This window comes from Macrosteles quadrilineatus, unplaced genomic scaffold (genome assembly GCF_028750875.1).
Source record: "Macrosteles quadrilineatus isolate MER2022 unplaced genomic scaffold, UCM_ALF_1.0 Scaffold_9__3_contigs__length_116548681, whole genome shotgun sequence".
Taxonomy (NCBI): domain Eukaryota; kingdom Metazoa; phylum Arthropoda; class Insecta; order Hemiptera; family Cicadellidae; genus Macrosteles; species Macrosteles quadrilineatus.
Window position 1 is genome coordinate 72,152,418 of NW_026542602.1, and position 16,804 is coordinate 72,169,221.

At 36.3% G+C, this 16,804-nt stretch overlaps 1 protein-coding gene across 2 annotated transcripts in view; it reads right to left on the reverse strand.

Annotated features, from left to right (window-relative positions):
* Positions 1–16,804, reverse strand: part of LOC129002144 (maternal protein tudor-like) — a 74,651-nt gene that overhangs the window by 9,956 nt on the left and 47,891 nt on the right. For both annotated transcript variants that reach the window (XM_054429742.1, XM_054429741.1), the window contains 3 exons: positions 13,278–13,364; positions 3,071–3,338; positions 1,919–2,071 (listed from right to left, as the gene is read on the reverse strand). In XM_054429742.1, coding sequence (XP_054285717.1) covers positions 1,919–2,071; positions 3,071–3,338; positions 13,278–13,364 — 508 coding nt within the window. The remainder of the gene's footprint in view (positions 1–1,918; positions 2,072–3,070; positions 3,339–13,277; positions 13,365–16,804) is intronic.

Consider the following 16,804-nt stretch of genomic DNA (forward strand, 5'->3'; position numbering starts at 1 on the left):
CAGAGGGTGATCATCTACACTACAGGCGGTGAAACATCTTATCTCACCTCTAACCCTAAGCTAAGTGTTTTATTAAACTTAGTGGTTATGCCTACTTAAATATTCTACGGCCTAAAGTAAATTTAGTTTTTTCAATGTAAATTAACTTCACTTTCAACCAACAATTTTATAAGGACAGATTTTCTTTTGTGTAACTTATTCTGAAATGTAAAATTTAAAAAACATCTGGTTTAGTCTAAATTAATAAAATAATCTTTTATGTTCTGAGAATTTTGTATTTTATTAAAATGAAATAAGCCCCACCAAACCACACAATTAACCCTGAGATAAGAGAAAGGCTCTACTAGCTTAAGTTAAAGTAAAATTAATAAATTAAAATATGTAACTGGTGTGATTGACTGTGTGAAGGCCTAACACTAGTCATCAATTAATTCAAAGAAATAAAGAGCACCGTTACAGAGCCCTCGCCAACCTTGTCCCACCACAGACTTGCAGACTAGCATTCGCAAACCTAGGAATCCTCACAGTGGTGTCCCTCAACATACTTGAAACCATAAAGTATGTGGATGAAATAACACCCCAAGAAACCAAGACCTGCACCACTACAACACCCGTCATGGCTCCAAATTTGCCCTACCAGTCCACCGAACAACTCTTTGGGGAAAAAAAACCTTCCTTCACCGGCTGCAAACTGAGGAACCATCTAACTGACTATCTGAGAGACCTGACTGGCAACAAGCTACACCAGCAGTTGAAGAAGTGGCTAATCGCAAGATCCTTCTACGCAATAAAGGAATTTTACGAAAATTATTAAAATTAACACATACAATTCACTATTGTATTGACACTATTGTAATTCTTAACGAATGAACAATAAAGAATATTGTATTGTATTATCATCAATTGCTGGATGAAAATAATTGAAAATAATTGCTGGATGATGTTTCTGAATTGACGATGATGTTTCGGATTTTGCAGTTATCCCAGAACTGACTGCACGAAGATATCTCCACGACCGCTGGAGATGATCACGACATTACCTAGAGTTTGGCTTGACTGAAAATATCTACAGCCAAAACAAAAAAAGTAACACAATCCGTATGTTACTCAATCCATAGGTTGACATTTTGGTCTTTGTCTGAGAGGTATATATCATACACCTCTATAACCTTTCATTTTTATTTTTGTTGTTAGATCTTCATTTTTTACCTTTAACATGACAGTTATTAAATGTGTTTAGGAGGGTTTAAAAATAAATTGGCTGGTAAGAATGTTTCATTGGTGCACACATTTTTTTAAATTAAAAAACACCCTTCATCACCTCAAAAATACTTAATGGAAGCACATAAAGACAGGGGTTAGTGAAGTATATCCAATCCATTCAGAAGATTTGGTAAAACTATAAAAAAATAATATTGGCATCGAGAATAGATTTTTCAGGTATCATCGAAAATCTATAAATTTTGATATCGACACATCACTACCACAGTCAGATTAATTACAGTAGAACCTTGATAACAAGACTCTCACTCATTTTTACTCATCAATACAGGTAATCTAACTCGCCTACATCATAAAATGTGAACAGAAACTTTGTAATGTAAAACAAATGTTATAAATATATTTTATTTCCCTTATAATTAGCTGGACTAATATTAATCCAGACGGTTTTAGAAACGTGTTGTAAAAGATTGACTGTGTAGGGTACTGTATGAGGTATTATACTGTATCTAACTTTTTTAGATCAATATGAGTATGACTCAAATATGAATAACTCAAATTCATTTTTCATAATAAAACATTAAAATGAAAACATGATGATCCTGATAACTTAATATATCAAGCTAAGTTAAGATAAGATAATACCAAGCTTTGTTAAGCGATTTTTATTGGGAAAGTTATCTAGAGTACAACTTACGTGCAGGCCAAGCCTCTCCCGTAGGCTGTACGCCAGCTAGACAGCAGCTGACAGCTTGTATTGGCAGATACGCAAACTCTGTCTCCATCGCCCATACACTACCACTGTCCACCACTTCTACATTGCCATAATCCACGTACTGTACTTTGGGGACTGCAACAGGTAAACCATGACAGAATTAATTAATCCCAGAAACACTTGTAAATATGTTTTTGTACTTCAGTTGGATTAGATTAATACAATACCAACACATCAGGTTGAATATTATTTAGGTGAAGATGAGAGAGTAAGGATGAGTGTTGAATGGATTTGATAGCTTTGTTCTTAAGTTAGTTCTTTTAGGCAGAATAGTGCAGTAAAACCTCATTAACTCGTCAAGTTGTGAACCTAGAAGTTGAGGAGTTTTGGGGTTGTCAATTTATCCAGAACATTGAATATTTAATGGGTTTTAATAAATGAATGTAGAACAGACTAATTTTACAAATAAATGTATTACTTGTATTAGTGTTTTTACATATTAAATAAACAATCTTCAATGAAATGTTGAATATTCAACAATTAACACTAAATGTTTATTTTGCGTGCACCCTGTCAGCTGTTGACTGTCGAGTTAGCGGGTGTCCAGTTAGTGAGGTTTTACTCACTATCAGTCCAGTGGTCAAAAACAGCTGAGTTTAGTTTTGAACCATAAAAAAGCAACAGACTTTTAAAACACAGGATCGGTGTTTGTAGATACAGTAGACCAGTACAGTAGTCAATAATCCGGATTAATTGGAACCAAACCCCAACTGGATTGAAAATATTATATAGATAATCTAAATTACCTTAAAAAAGGCCCGCACACACAATGCAATACGACTTTTGAAAATGATATATTTTCTATTGTAGGTACAGTATAGGGTACATAGGTACATATAACCATTATAGGTACATTTTATAGGAACATGTGTACAGTGTACGGTAAAATGTGTTTTAGGCTTTCAAACTACGGTAGTGGTAAGTTTTTTGTAGCAGACGGTACAAAATTGTATTTCTTGCTAGAGACAAATCTGGATTTTTGATGTCCAAATTAACAACGTTCTACTGTAAATTACAAATACTACCAATCAAAATAATTTCACAAATGGTGTGTTCTTTGTATCAAACCCTCACCGAATCCAGATTCCTGCACGAGAGCTCGGTAGAGTACTTTGTCTGCCTTGAAGCGGGCTATGACAAAGTCGCCGACATTTAGATCCGTGTTCTGTTTGACAGTTCCGGTGCGAACTATGGCTTGCATGGCCTGCATCATGGCTCGGAACTCTGGGTTGGAGTCCATTGGCTGCAGATACAACTGTGAGGGGCTCAGGTACCAGGTCAGCTGTGAGGTGATGACTGAGCCAGCTGGGTAATTCAGAGTTGTCTGTGTCAAGGAGCCCATCTATGAATAAAATACATATCAGTTAATTAATAAGACTTAACCCTAAAAGTAGTAAATATCAGAACTAGCTAGCAAAACATAAACAAAAATTACATCACAAAAATATAGTGTTGAAATAATATGTTTCACACCCAGAGCCGGGAAATAGTTTTTGACTGAGATTTGACGTTAAAAAACTTGACTGTAAAGCCGAGTTTACACGATGCCAGTTGGCGAGACAATTGTCATAAGACAACTGACTGGCTTGAAATTACTGGCTTCGTGTAAACACTTCAGGCCAGTTGGCAAGCCAATTGGCCTGCCAATTGTCCCGAAATTCAGTTGTCTCTGGGAGTAGACTGAGGACAATGAGCTGGGCCCAGTGAGGCCGGACCCCTCGAAAATCCAGTTGTCGCGAGTCGCGACAATTGGCGCTGTGTAGACGGTGTAGGCCAGTCCAGTAGCGCTGTCTTGCCTCCTTACCTGACAGTAGTACCGGTAGTACACTAGTTCCCACGTCATTTGAAGCGTGTGTTGTGTTGTTTCTTTCCAACAAGATTAATTATACAGAGACAAAAATGCTCGACAGACGACACTCACCACAATTTCGGAAAATTTTAACGTCCAAGGATATGTTGTAGCTAAAGTAAAAGCAAAAATCAAGGCTTTTCTCGGTACGTTTAACATTGAGATATGTAAAGCCCCCCCATACACGTACCGATCGGCCTGAAGGCGGGTGTTGGCCGGCTGGCGGCCGGACGACGACCCCATTCACGTTATCGGCCGGCGTTATGTGTATGAGGGGCACTAAAAAAAGTGCCCAGTCCGGATGTGGATCAGCTGATGTATATGTGCAGACCCTCAATTTCCTAGCCAATTGTCGGCCACGTGTGAACAGGTCCGCGTTCAACTGGACTGGCCTACGAAAATTCCACAACCACGTGATGCCAATTGGCAAAGACAATTGTCTCGCCAACTGGCATCGTGTAAACCCGGCTTAACAGAAACAGCAATATATCACAAAAAAGAAGACCTGTACATCTACAATATTGAAAGTGGAATACAAAAAAGCTTTACCCCAAAGACATTTTCACTATTTCACTGACCCTTTACTCTTCGACCGACATTCTTCACTGTGTTCATTTTGGTACATTCATTTTATCGTTATCCATTGTTATTAAGAGTCATAAATAACATGAGTTGAAATTCAATTGGATTCACAAAAACCACCTAGACATATAGATTGATCAGTTAAACGGTAAACTGTTTAACTTGATACGTAATGACAAAACTAGTAATTGTCTAGCCATGAATGCCGAGAGAATAAATTTGCCTTGATAGCCTAGCATTTGGCTATTTACCTTATACCAAATCTAGCTGAGGAACAGATATTTTAAATTACACCCCCCCCCCCCCCCCCAATAAAATATGTAGGTGACATCATGGTGAAACATGTGGGTGTTTAAGCCCACAGTATAGCTGCTACAGTTTTAAATCCTTTGTGCTGAATCACAAAACTGTTACGCTTCAGCCACATATCAACTAGTAGAATCTGCTAGCAGTACTGGATATTTCTCCACTTTAAAGTAATTGAAGAGGAATTGCCTGTTGATAAGGAAACCAAATAGGTGTGAAGTCCTTTATTTTAGTTATCCTCTACTGTCCTTGTATGTATGCACCTCAAGTACTGAGACTTAAAAGGAATATATTTGAAAATTTTTTATTTGGGGAATGAAATTTAACTGCTGTTGGGCTGTTACATTCTTAAGAAGCTGTTACATGGGATTTATACTATACTCTAATACGAGCAATGTTTGCTTGTATGTATGTATGTATGCTTGCTTGCTTGCTTGCAAACAAGATCTCGAAAACGGCTCCGACGATTTTCTTCAAATGTTGTAAATAGTCTATTTCTGGCCTAAAAACGAGTTTACTGCAGTTAGAACTGCCAACAAAAATGTAATTACGTAGAAAAATGAAACTGAAAATCACATTTTTTTAACATTAGTCTTATGGGTTGCTAGGTAACCATGTTGGCTGAATTAAATAACAAGGAAAAAGTAAACAAAAGACTTGAAGTTGTAGCATGTGTTCAAATAATAAGCCAACTACCCACAGTATACTAGCAAATTACAAATACAGTACAAAAGGAAAAACATCACTTGTTAATATTTAGCAAAGATTATACTGAAGATTACTCAATACATTGTAGTCAAGGGTAGCAGTGCGAAGTCTGGAATCTGTTTATGACGAATAGATTAAGGTATCTACAATCTTAAAATGCTATGGGAAGGGAAGGAAACAGGTCCGCGTCGTAGGAAGTGGTGAAGGAAGTAGTAAAGGCAATCATAAAATAATATCGGAATAGAGGGAAACAGGTCCGTGACGTAGGAAGTGATGAAGGAAGTAGTAAAGGCAAGCAGTCCGGAGTGTGGGGACTGTTTGTGATGATAAGATTAGGGTATCTGCAATCCTAAAATGCTATAGGAAGGGAGGGAAACAGGTCCGCGACGTAGGAAGTGGTGAAGGAAGTAGTCAAGGCGAGTAGTCCGGAGTGTGGGAACTGTTTATGACGATTAGATAAGGGTATGGGCAATCCTAAAATGCTATGGGAAGGGAGGGAAACAGGTCCGTGACGTAGGAAGTGGTGAAGGAAGTAGTCAAGGCGAGCTGTCCGGAGTGTGGGAACTGTTTATGACAATTAGATAAGGGTATGGGCAATCCTAAAATGCTATGGGAAGGGAGGGAAACAGGTCCGTGACGTAGGAAGTGGTGAAGGAAGTAGTCAAGGCGAGCTGTCCGGAGTGTGGGAACTGTTTATGACAATTAGATTAAGATATTTGCAATCCTAAAATGCTATGGGAAGGGAAGGAAACAGGTCCGTGACGTAGGAAGTGGTGAAGGAAGTAGTTAAGGCGAGTAGTCCGGAGTGTGGGAACTGTTTATGACGATTAGATAAGGGTATGGGCAATCCTAAAATGCTATGGGAAGGGAGGGAAACAGGTCCGTGACGTAGGAAGTGGTGAAGGAAGTAGTCAAGGCGAGCTGTCCGGAGTGTGGGAACTGTTTATGACGATTAGATTAAGGTATCTCCAATCTTTAAATGTAATGGGAAGGGAGGGAAACAGGTTTGCGACGTAGGAAGTGGTGAAGGACGTAGTAAAGGCAAGTAGTATGGAGCGTGGGAACTGTTTATGAAGATTAGATTAAGGTGTCTGCAATTCTGAAATGCTATGGGAAGGGAGGAAAACAGGTCCACTACGTTGGAAGTGGTGGAGGAAGTAGTCAAGGTGAGCTGTCCGGAGTGTGGGATCTGTTAATAACGATTAGATTAAGGTATCTACAATCCTAAAGTGCTATGGGAATGCAGGGAAACAGGTCCATGACGTAGGAAATGGTGTAGGACGTAGTAATGGCGAACCGTGTGGAGTTTGGGAATGGATTTATGTATCTCCAATACTAAGACTGCTTTCAGAGTGAACTAATGATTTTCCCCGAGCAAAGCTCGGTCCCCAGGTACTTAGGTTTATCATCTTATCTTTCAAACGCGATCCAAACCAGTGTTCCAAACCTTTTTCCTGGTGCATCACTTCACAAGTCAAAAATATGAAGGTCCCAGATGCCACACTTCATTAGACCATCAATAATGGTGCTAACTAACAAAAGGTAACTGTTAGGTAGTAACAACACCTAGAGTTGCAGATTATAAATACCTGAGTGAAGTGTTGAGCACCAAGCACAAAAGTTTTTATTTTGCTCACATTACTCGACTGATATTATTGCAAGTTGGTCACTTACTTTGGTTTTAGTACTTGAAACTATTCAAATAATCTTATCCTCGTTCTCCATGTTGAATATACATTGTTTTTGTTTCCAATAGGCTGTGAACTGATACTCATTCACCAGACCAAACAATTTTAACATACATATATAATACTTAAATTCACTAATGGTACACAGCCACGACCAAAAAAGAACTGAGGGAGTAATTCAAATTTTTTTCTAATCAAGAATTTTAAAAATATTTTCCAAAAATATTTGTGGTTTTATAATGATTGTACCAATTGATAGCAAGAATAAATATATTACTGAAGCTACCATCCAATGATTAAAAATATAATCCAGTTTGTACATTAGTTGTGATAAGGGTGGTTTGAATTTTTTCTTTAACATTTAGAATTTAAATACGTTTTGTGAAATTAATCATTTTAGCAATATATTTGTTTTATAATAAACTTGGAAATGTTATTATTAAAATAAGACATCATAATTTGAGTCTCTTAAAACCCATAGAATTATTCTATGATTATTCTATGTATCTCTCTTCGTAAATAAGAAATAATATAATTCGTGAGTCGGTGGCTCAGTTGGTAGCGTCACGGACTTTGGGCCCAAGGCAGTGATGTCGTGGGTTTGGATTCTGGTCACTGCCACAAACATTTTATCAGTACAGTTAATCTTTGTACTGTGTACCAGCTCGCCCCTTGCTTTGCTGGATATGTTCCACACACAGATCTGTAGTCTATATGGACGGGCAAATGCAAGGTTAAAAGAGGCCGCCAACCTTTTCTCTGGTTGTAGTCAAGTTTAACACATTCGCTGCTGAAACCTTTAAACAGGCGCTCGCCAATGGCGGCGAGGCCCGGGCGGAGCCCCGACGCGCTAACTGAATCAGCGATCGCTATTGGTATTGAAATATCTCAGTAAGACGAATCACAAAAGAGCAGTGGTGATTGTTCTGCGTTACTCCGAAAGTGAACGTAGTTCACTGAAACACCCAAAGGTAGCAGCACTGCCTGGATCAATAACCAGAGTCTTTGTAATACGGCTCGAACTGAGTAAATCCCCGAAAATGGGACAAAAGCATTGCCAGACGGGATTTTATGGGCAATTTTTGTACCAACCTACACCAGAATAAAGCTCGCATTATAAGCTACAGGCTGGTAAAGATCGCAACGTTCCCCGACAATGGCTGAGCTCACATTGAAACAATAAACATGACATGGCGCGCTCCCCCACCCGTGGACCCCCCGCTCCTCAGCTGAGACGCGCGGGGTCCACCGGTGGACCCGCCGCATCGAATGTGTTAAACCCAGATTCACATTTACAATAATAATATCTTAGTTTAAACTAGGTTCCGGTTTAACTCCAGGTGAATCCGCTTAACTGGCATTCTATGGGTAAATGAAAACACAAGTAATCTGATTTAAAATATATATTTCTTTATGATAAATAGACTTCAATATTTACAGTGACTTAAGAGAAATATTTTACAGCTTTTCAATATGAACAATGAACATTATCAATTGTGAAAACTTAAAATATACAACTGACTGGCAGTTCCTAGTCAGAAAATGCAACCTTCAATGTGATGTAGTTGAAACAAATTCTTTCCGGGCGAGTAGCATAATATACTATAAAAGTGATCTACTGATTTGCTCTAGTGAGACTGTCATTAATTGCAATGAACAAAACATTCAGTTGTGCAGAAACAATCAAAATTTGCAAATACGAGGGATGAAAATATGGGATACACCATAGAAGCTGCGTGAATGCACAAATTTAAAGTAAATCATATCCTTATTATAGACATCATAACCATTCTACCGCATTTGGACGTTGGGTATTGTACCACATTGAGCCGGGGGCCAAAACCGACTCTCTTGAAATGCAAAGTGTTTTAGCCATAAGCAGCTTCTTACAATATTAACACTACAACTGGAATAATTTAAGCAGCTTCTTACAATATTAACACTACAAATGGAATAATTTATCAGTATTAAATGCATTCATTTTATAAACTTCAAATAGGAATGTCTGTTTTGCAAGTTCTTTCTTTACTGTAACTAAGGGGTTAGGCCTGTACATTATTTGTTTTGCTTCAGTTTCTTACAGTTAGTTTAGTGATTTCTTGTGAAAGGATCAATGATTTCTGATTTCTCATGGAAGTAATTTGATGTAGCTTAAGTTCTTGTGACTTGAATACAGTTTTATTATCCTTATCATTACTCTACGATCTACATACTTCAGAGTGTGTCCTGTGTTTTTGTTAATGCTAATGTGTCAAACTGCCTTCTAGATTACATCTAAAAATATGATTGTGATAGGGACCCTGATTTCTTCAGTAACTCAATATCACCCAAAACATAATTATTAATTGATGATAAGAAAATACCGATTACTTTATATTTTTCAATTATTGAAGTAGCTTGCTTTCAACCAATTCCTTTTAAATAGTTGAATAGTTTTTTGTTGATAAAGTGATTTTAATCACATTATGTAGATACATCTTAAATTAAAAGTATTTTCAATACTTAAAATAATTTAAATTTATTTAATTAAATACAATACTATATTATTATTTTAAATAACCAATACATATTAATCCTGCTGGACAAGTCAATTTAAAAATAATTGCAGGGTGGCCACCAAACTTGCTTAAATAAAACTCATAGTAAAATTATGGATGACCTCTGGGTCGTACGAGTAAACTAATGAAGTTAACAGTAGCCTCTCAAAACAATTAAGTTTTAAGAATTAACATCAGCTTCGCTAATGAAACCTCATGGTGGAGTTCGTAGAGGGATTAAAATTAAATATAAAATATATAGAACAATTAACAAACGAGACTAGTTATATTTAATATACTAGTCAACCAGACGCCGAATGGGCACGACACCCGGCACCGATGGAAGGTAAGTCACGTCCGTAATGTGGCGGCAGTATCCTACCATGTGCTATCCTTTTCTTGTCTGTTCAGATGTGATCTGAATGGCAGTGTATGTAATAATGTAGATTCAAACTTAAAGATGTACTCCATTTTTAACAGCAAAAAACAGCTGTAGTTAATTGTTGCAATAGTTTTGAGAGACAACAGGTAACGATAAACTTTCATAATCTAAGGTTTTTCAGTCTTTTATAAACTATATAGAATATACACAGCTTCCAGCTAAAGAGTGTTTGCAAATTTGGAATGATTTATTGGTCATCTTTAATGGAGAACAAATTACCTTAGGCAAAAGTCCACAGCATTTATGCCACAATGACAATAAATTGTTTGCAATGGCAACTCTACGGTCAGGCAATTATTAAAACCTTTCTAGAATCATGGCAATGGTTATTGCTTTGTTCCTGGTATGTCGTCTTGCAATCACTACATTGGCATGAGTGCCAACGACATTTATTGTGATGACGTCACTCGACCTGCCAGCAATCGCTACAGCACTTAGCGACACAGAAAACCGTAACAGAAGCCCCAATGAAACAGGTTGAATTTCATTCATATTTAATGATAGGGAATATCCATGTGTAATCTTTTTTTTACCAATGATTGATGGCAACCCTGAATTACATTACAACAAGCTTATATACTTTTACATTATATTCAATACTATGCATCATATCCTAAAAACTACAACTACAATAAACATGGTGATAAAAACATGTACAAGTTACAGCTCTAGCTTTTTTACACATTCTTCTGTCCTTGAACTGTAAAGGTCCAGAATCCTCTGGGTAATACACTTTGATATCAAAACACTTAAAATCCTCTTGCCGGAATGTTTCATGTGAAGTCCGTGTCCTGTGAAGTGGTGTCTTTGCATTGCGTTTATCATTGGTAGAAAGATCACATTCGGAAACAAACTGCACAATTGTGCCACCATTATGTTGGTTTTTACAATTTCTCTGTTTTTCTCAATAATGTCAAATCGCAGAGGAGTTTCGCACACTATGATGTTTGTGTTGAGAAGGGCAGAGAACAGAGTCTGATAAAGGTCGTGCAGCTTTTTCTGATGATTGTCTGATGTATCGTTAGAACCGCCGACAATTACTATAAAATCAGCCATTGTTAGAGTCAAAAAGTCATTTATTTGAGATATCGCTGTTTCCACAACTTCGTTCAGGGGCCAACCGGGGAAACAGGTGGATCTTACATTGAATTTTCCTTTAAGTGAAGCATTTAGATGCGCCGCTTGGTCTCGTGCGTGACTATCTCCAAATATGTATACTGTGTGTTCAAACTTCGGCCTACTCTTCCCTTGCGCTCCCACTTCCTGCGAACAGGAAGTTTTGGTCAGTAATTCGTTGATTAATACTTCTACTGCCATCAAATCACTACCACACATGTACACTAGCATTGTGTTCTTTGCCTTCTTGTTTTAATTTTTCCATGGTGAACTTTATACATGCAAACGTTAATGTAACTTAGTGTCCATCTTCACAAATTAAACGGGTAAGTGAATATCCAATCCCTATAGACCAAATAAAAGCACTAACAGAAAAGAATAGCTACACCGGTATCCAAGCAAGAAACATCTATTTAAAGCATCTAGTTGATGGTTTTTCGTTAATTTCTTTAAATACAATTTAATGTACAGTAAATAGGTTTGTAAATGATGGCAAGTATTTTCTATCGATGAAGTAGGGAATATTCTTGTTATTCTTCATACAGTTTGAGGGTTGAGATGAGAATTCACAACTGTCAGTTATCTAGAGTGACTTCATTGCAGATATGACGAAGAAATCTTTATATCAGAAGCACAGTGATAGTAGACATACTCTGCTGATTCTTATAATGTATTAGTTGATTTTCGTAACTAATTATACATGTGAAATTCAATTTTGAGTTTAAAGCCAAACACAAAAGAGGTAGCAGCAAACTACAACTGTTTCAATACTAAATCATGCAATTATAAATCAATATTGAGTAAATAATGAATTGGATTTCTTCTTTCTGTAAAAATATTTTCTATTAAATCTTAATTGAAAGATAGCGGTGAAAACAAATTGCTCTTTGGATAGGAACAATAAATAAGTCAATATATCAAGGGATATATAATTAATGATTGTATAATTTAGATTTGTTCTCAAGTATTCATCACAGTTTAAAGTTCCGTGTAGAGCTACTGCAGGTTCATATTCTTGTTGAAGATACAGTTCAGCAAAATACTATTCAATGTAGGCTACTGAAGACGTTTCACACATTATATTGAAATGCTGTCGAGCAGTCCTGCAGAGTAAGTTTCATATTCAGTGTGAAGATACAGCAAAGTTTCATATGGCCTACAATACACCACAGTACAGTACAGTATATTGAAATACTGCTGAGCTAATTCAAAATTTTACCTACTGGTACTGCCCCTCGTATCTTGGTGTTTGAGTAATTGTTGTGGTCGTTTTCTATCACGATTAGAAAAAAAACAAGTTTTTGGGTCGTGAATAAACTTCAAAACTAGTATCTTGGTTCCTAGTTACATTTTCAAGATCTGCAGAGAAAGATTTCAATTTTCTGTGTTGAGATACTACACAGGTAGATCCGAATTTCCAAGTGCACTGAAGCCTTAAGTTCCATAAGTTTTGTAGAGGTACAATGAGATATGACTCAATTTCTGGCACTCATAAGTGTGTGTGCACCCTTGCTCACCACCAACTCCAAGTGCGTAGTGCCTCACCCCCACATCCAGTACATAGAGTAAATATAGTGTAAGAAATTCTCCAAGAACAAAGGCTACAAAACAAGTAACTTAAAAATATAATGAATAAAGAAAAGTAGTTCCTTTTTATTATAAAAAAATGTATTCTCTAAAAGTATCTTAAAAAACAACACAGAACACACACACACACACAAAATGCAAAACAAACAGAAAAGATCACTGTTAAAACCAAAATTGAACTAAATAGGTGAACAATGAATTATAGGTACATAAAAACTTTAAGATAACAGAAACACATCCATGCGAAAATGACAAGAGAACAATTAATTGTGGCGTGTAACAGGAAGCGAATCATAAGCTTGAGCCCAGTTGGATAAACAGAAGCGGTGACCCAGCCGTGGACTAGAGAGAATCTACTGTACTCTCCAAAAATGTATCAAGGGAGCAATGAATGATGATGATTTACACTTCAGGAGGGTTTTATTAAATTATAACATCAAACTGTAAGTTGTGTTTGTACACTTACTTTGGAAAGGCTTGACTGGACGGAGTCTTCTGATGCACCCATCGCTACATTGATGTTTGTATTGGTTTCCTCATCTACCAGCACAACCTGAGAACAGAAGACAATTCATTACAATCTCTACATGAATCAAGAAGTGAGCATTGAGGTAATCCCACAAACAATAGATTCCACTATGTAATTAAGTTAAAAATATCTTTTTTAGAAAAGAGGATGTATTGGCTGCTGATTTATTGGATTTGTCATATGTTATTGTTATTGTTCTTATTTTAGAGTTCTTCCTTGATAGGCTCCCATGGTCACTTATTGTAGAATCACCATCACATCACTCGCCAACGTTTCGGCCTCGGTGTAGAGTGCCATCCGTGTGATTTTGGTTGTCACGAGAAGACTATAATTCTTTTTTTACATTTGTTTTGAGATATTCTAGGGACTATTAGAGGTTATTGTACATTTTAAATATTCAGCCCTGCTCCATCATGTTTGAAGCATGTAAGTGTATAGAAAATACAAAGATTAAATACAGTGTTTACTAGTTTTCTTTTAAAAAAATCTATAGACCTATGATTGAAACAATTATGTTTGGTAACAGCGAAATTTCTCAAATTTGAGAAACCACAACATGTTAACCTTAATGCCTGTGCAGTTTTTTTCTTTTTCAAAATGTATAGCTCAATACTATGAGAGTCGTCTGCTGAGTGGTCAACATTGTTGATGTGTAAATTTTGATGTCTTTAATTTCAGTAATTTGATGGTTATTATAAGTTCTGTGACTAAAGTAATAGCTTAAACTATAGGTAAAGTATTACTTAATAAGTGGAAGCATAAGACTTTTAATGGATAATTAAAACTGAGTTAAAATGTAATTACGAAAATACTCACATTAATTCTGAGCAAAAAGCACATGTTTTTAACAATAACTGAAAATTCTTCTTGTGGAAAGCTGGAAGACCATATAATGCACTCTTTATAAAGCTGATTAATTGTTATCAATTGTTAACACTTGGTCATTGGGCTATTGCAATATTTTACAAAACTAAAATAAATAATACACTCAAGAAACAGGAAGTAACCTACACTTGACTCATGCAACAGGTTTCTGCTGATGCAACAGGTTTCTGTTGATGACGTCTGGACCTCCACTCCCCCTGCCCATCACTAACTTTTAGACAGCTTATCACTTGGAACTGACCCTTGGATACAGTATCTCCAGCTGTGTTTACATTGCCAATAGAACTCTTTAAATCATTGTTGCAAATTATCTGGAATTAGCTGTCACCTTTTTCAAGCCTATTTTGTTTTTCTCAAGCTTTATTGCTGTTGAATATTGACACCTTATATTCTATAATTTTATTTTTTTTGAACAATAACATAATGTGCAATGATTTAAAATAATTAAGGAAAACTGCATAAGTTTTAATTGAGGTTTAAATTATCTCAGCAATAACTGCACTGCAATAACTGCAACTACACTGCATAACTTGCTTTAAGAGCTACTTTACTGGATGGATAGTAAATAATTTTCTGCTGATGTGAATTAATGTTCTTATCAATGTGACAAATATTTAACGATTATTCAATTATTTTATTATAACAGTTCTATAACTCAGTAAATAATCAAATAGTATATTTAATACCAATTTAAAAGTATAATGTACAAACACCCTTGTGGAAGGTGTGGCGTTGGTGTGAGAAATAAAGCAGTGTGCTGTAATGGACCTTGTAAACTATGGTTTCATACATGCTGTGTCAAAATGAGTAATTCTGACTACAAAAAAATCTACAAGGGTGAAATATTGGATTGGAAGTGTAATAGTTGTAACTTAGAATGTGCCAAGAAAAGTACTGACAAACAAATTGGTGATTTAAAGGAGAAACTAAATAACTTTAAAGAAGAAGAGGATATGGAGACATCACTAAGTCTAGCAGCAAAAGCAGGGAATATATTGTTAGCTGAAAATGACATTCTAAAACAAACTATTCATGATTTAAGGAATTCAAAAAGCCAGCGTGAATGGGAGCTTGAAGACAAGATAAATAAACTACAACAAGAAATGTTGAGCTTAACTGAACAGAATAATATTAAGGAAATTGAAGTGACAAAGCTCATAAGTTCTATTGAAAGCAAGATGCAGAAAGACAACAGTTTTAAAGACAACCTAATACTTCAACTAGAAAAAGATAAATTGGAAGGATTGTCTAAGATTGACCTATTAACTAAGGACAAATTGGCTCTTGAGAATGATGTCAAGATGCTTAAAAGAAAACTAAATGATCTAGAATCGACCATAGAAGACTATAACGGAACCTACAGTAGAGTAAATGCAGGTGACAGAACCGACATAACAGCTTTGTGGTATATGTTGGGAGATGAAGAGATAAAGTCATGGTTTGACAGTCAACCTCACCCAGGGAATGTTTTTCTTCTACCGCCGTCTGTTAGTCAACTTATGAAGGTGGAGGATGACTCAATTACAATTCACCAAGTTTGCAGCAATCTTAACCTAGACAATTATGACTACATCATATCAGTGGTAAACAATGATGGGAAACAACACAGTGGAGGTAGTCACTGGTCACTTCTGGTGTACTGCAGTTCTACAGCCAATTTTTACCACTATGATTCTGTGACTGGTGTCAACCATAATCATGCTATCCAACTCGCCTCCAAGCTTTCCCAGGGCCTCAAACTGCTCGACAATTGTCACGTTATAGAAGCGAAGTGTCTACAACAGAAGGGAGGTGTCGAGTGTGGTGTTTTTGTTATCCATAACACTGAGATTGTGTGCAATATGGTTGAAAATAAGTTGTTTAAATTTAATCACAGAATGTTTAATGAAGATTTTTCCGTTAATTCATACTACAACACTATAAAAGCTTTGTCGAGGCAACAAAAGCAACACTCTACTGAGAATAACTTACCAACGAGTACTAATGATGCACATAGAACATTAAATAGCAATTTTTGTACATCCAAAAATGTAGATCAGTGGAGGGAAGTACCAAGGAAAAACAAAGTAAATACAAATGCAAAACAAACCAACAATACTGCCACACAGGATAAACCTTTTACAACATCAAATATGTTTGATTTGCTAAGCAGTAAAGAATGTAGTTCTATGCCGGTTTCCAAACAAACAGGAGAGGATAAAATGAGTTCTACACCATCTTCATGTGTGAGACATGCTAAGGATGCAAAAGACAAAAAAACTGACAAAAGCACCAAAGTAAGTAAAACTAAGCAACAGAAGAATTCTTCATTAAAACATGTTGTACAGAACATTGCGAATGCCGAAGAAGTAAGGGTTTCTATATATGCTGACAGTCATGGGAAGAACCTACATCAAATTCTTATAAATAGTTTACCATCAAACAACAACGTACATGTTACCACATCCCCAGGGGCGCCGCTTGGATATGTGTTAAAAAATACTGAAAAGCATGTTAAAACTTTGAAGAATAAAGATGTGCTTATCATTATTGCAGGCTCAAATAGTGTAGAACAAATGCTGAATGAAAATGTCGACCCA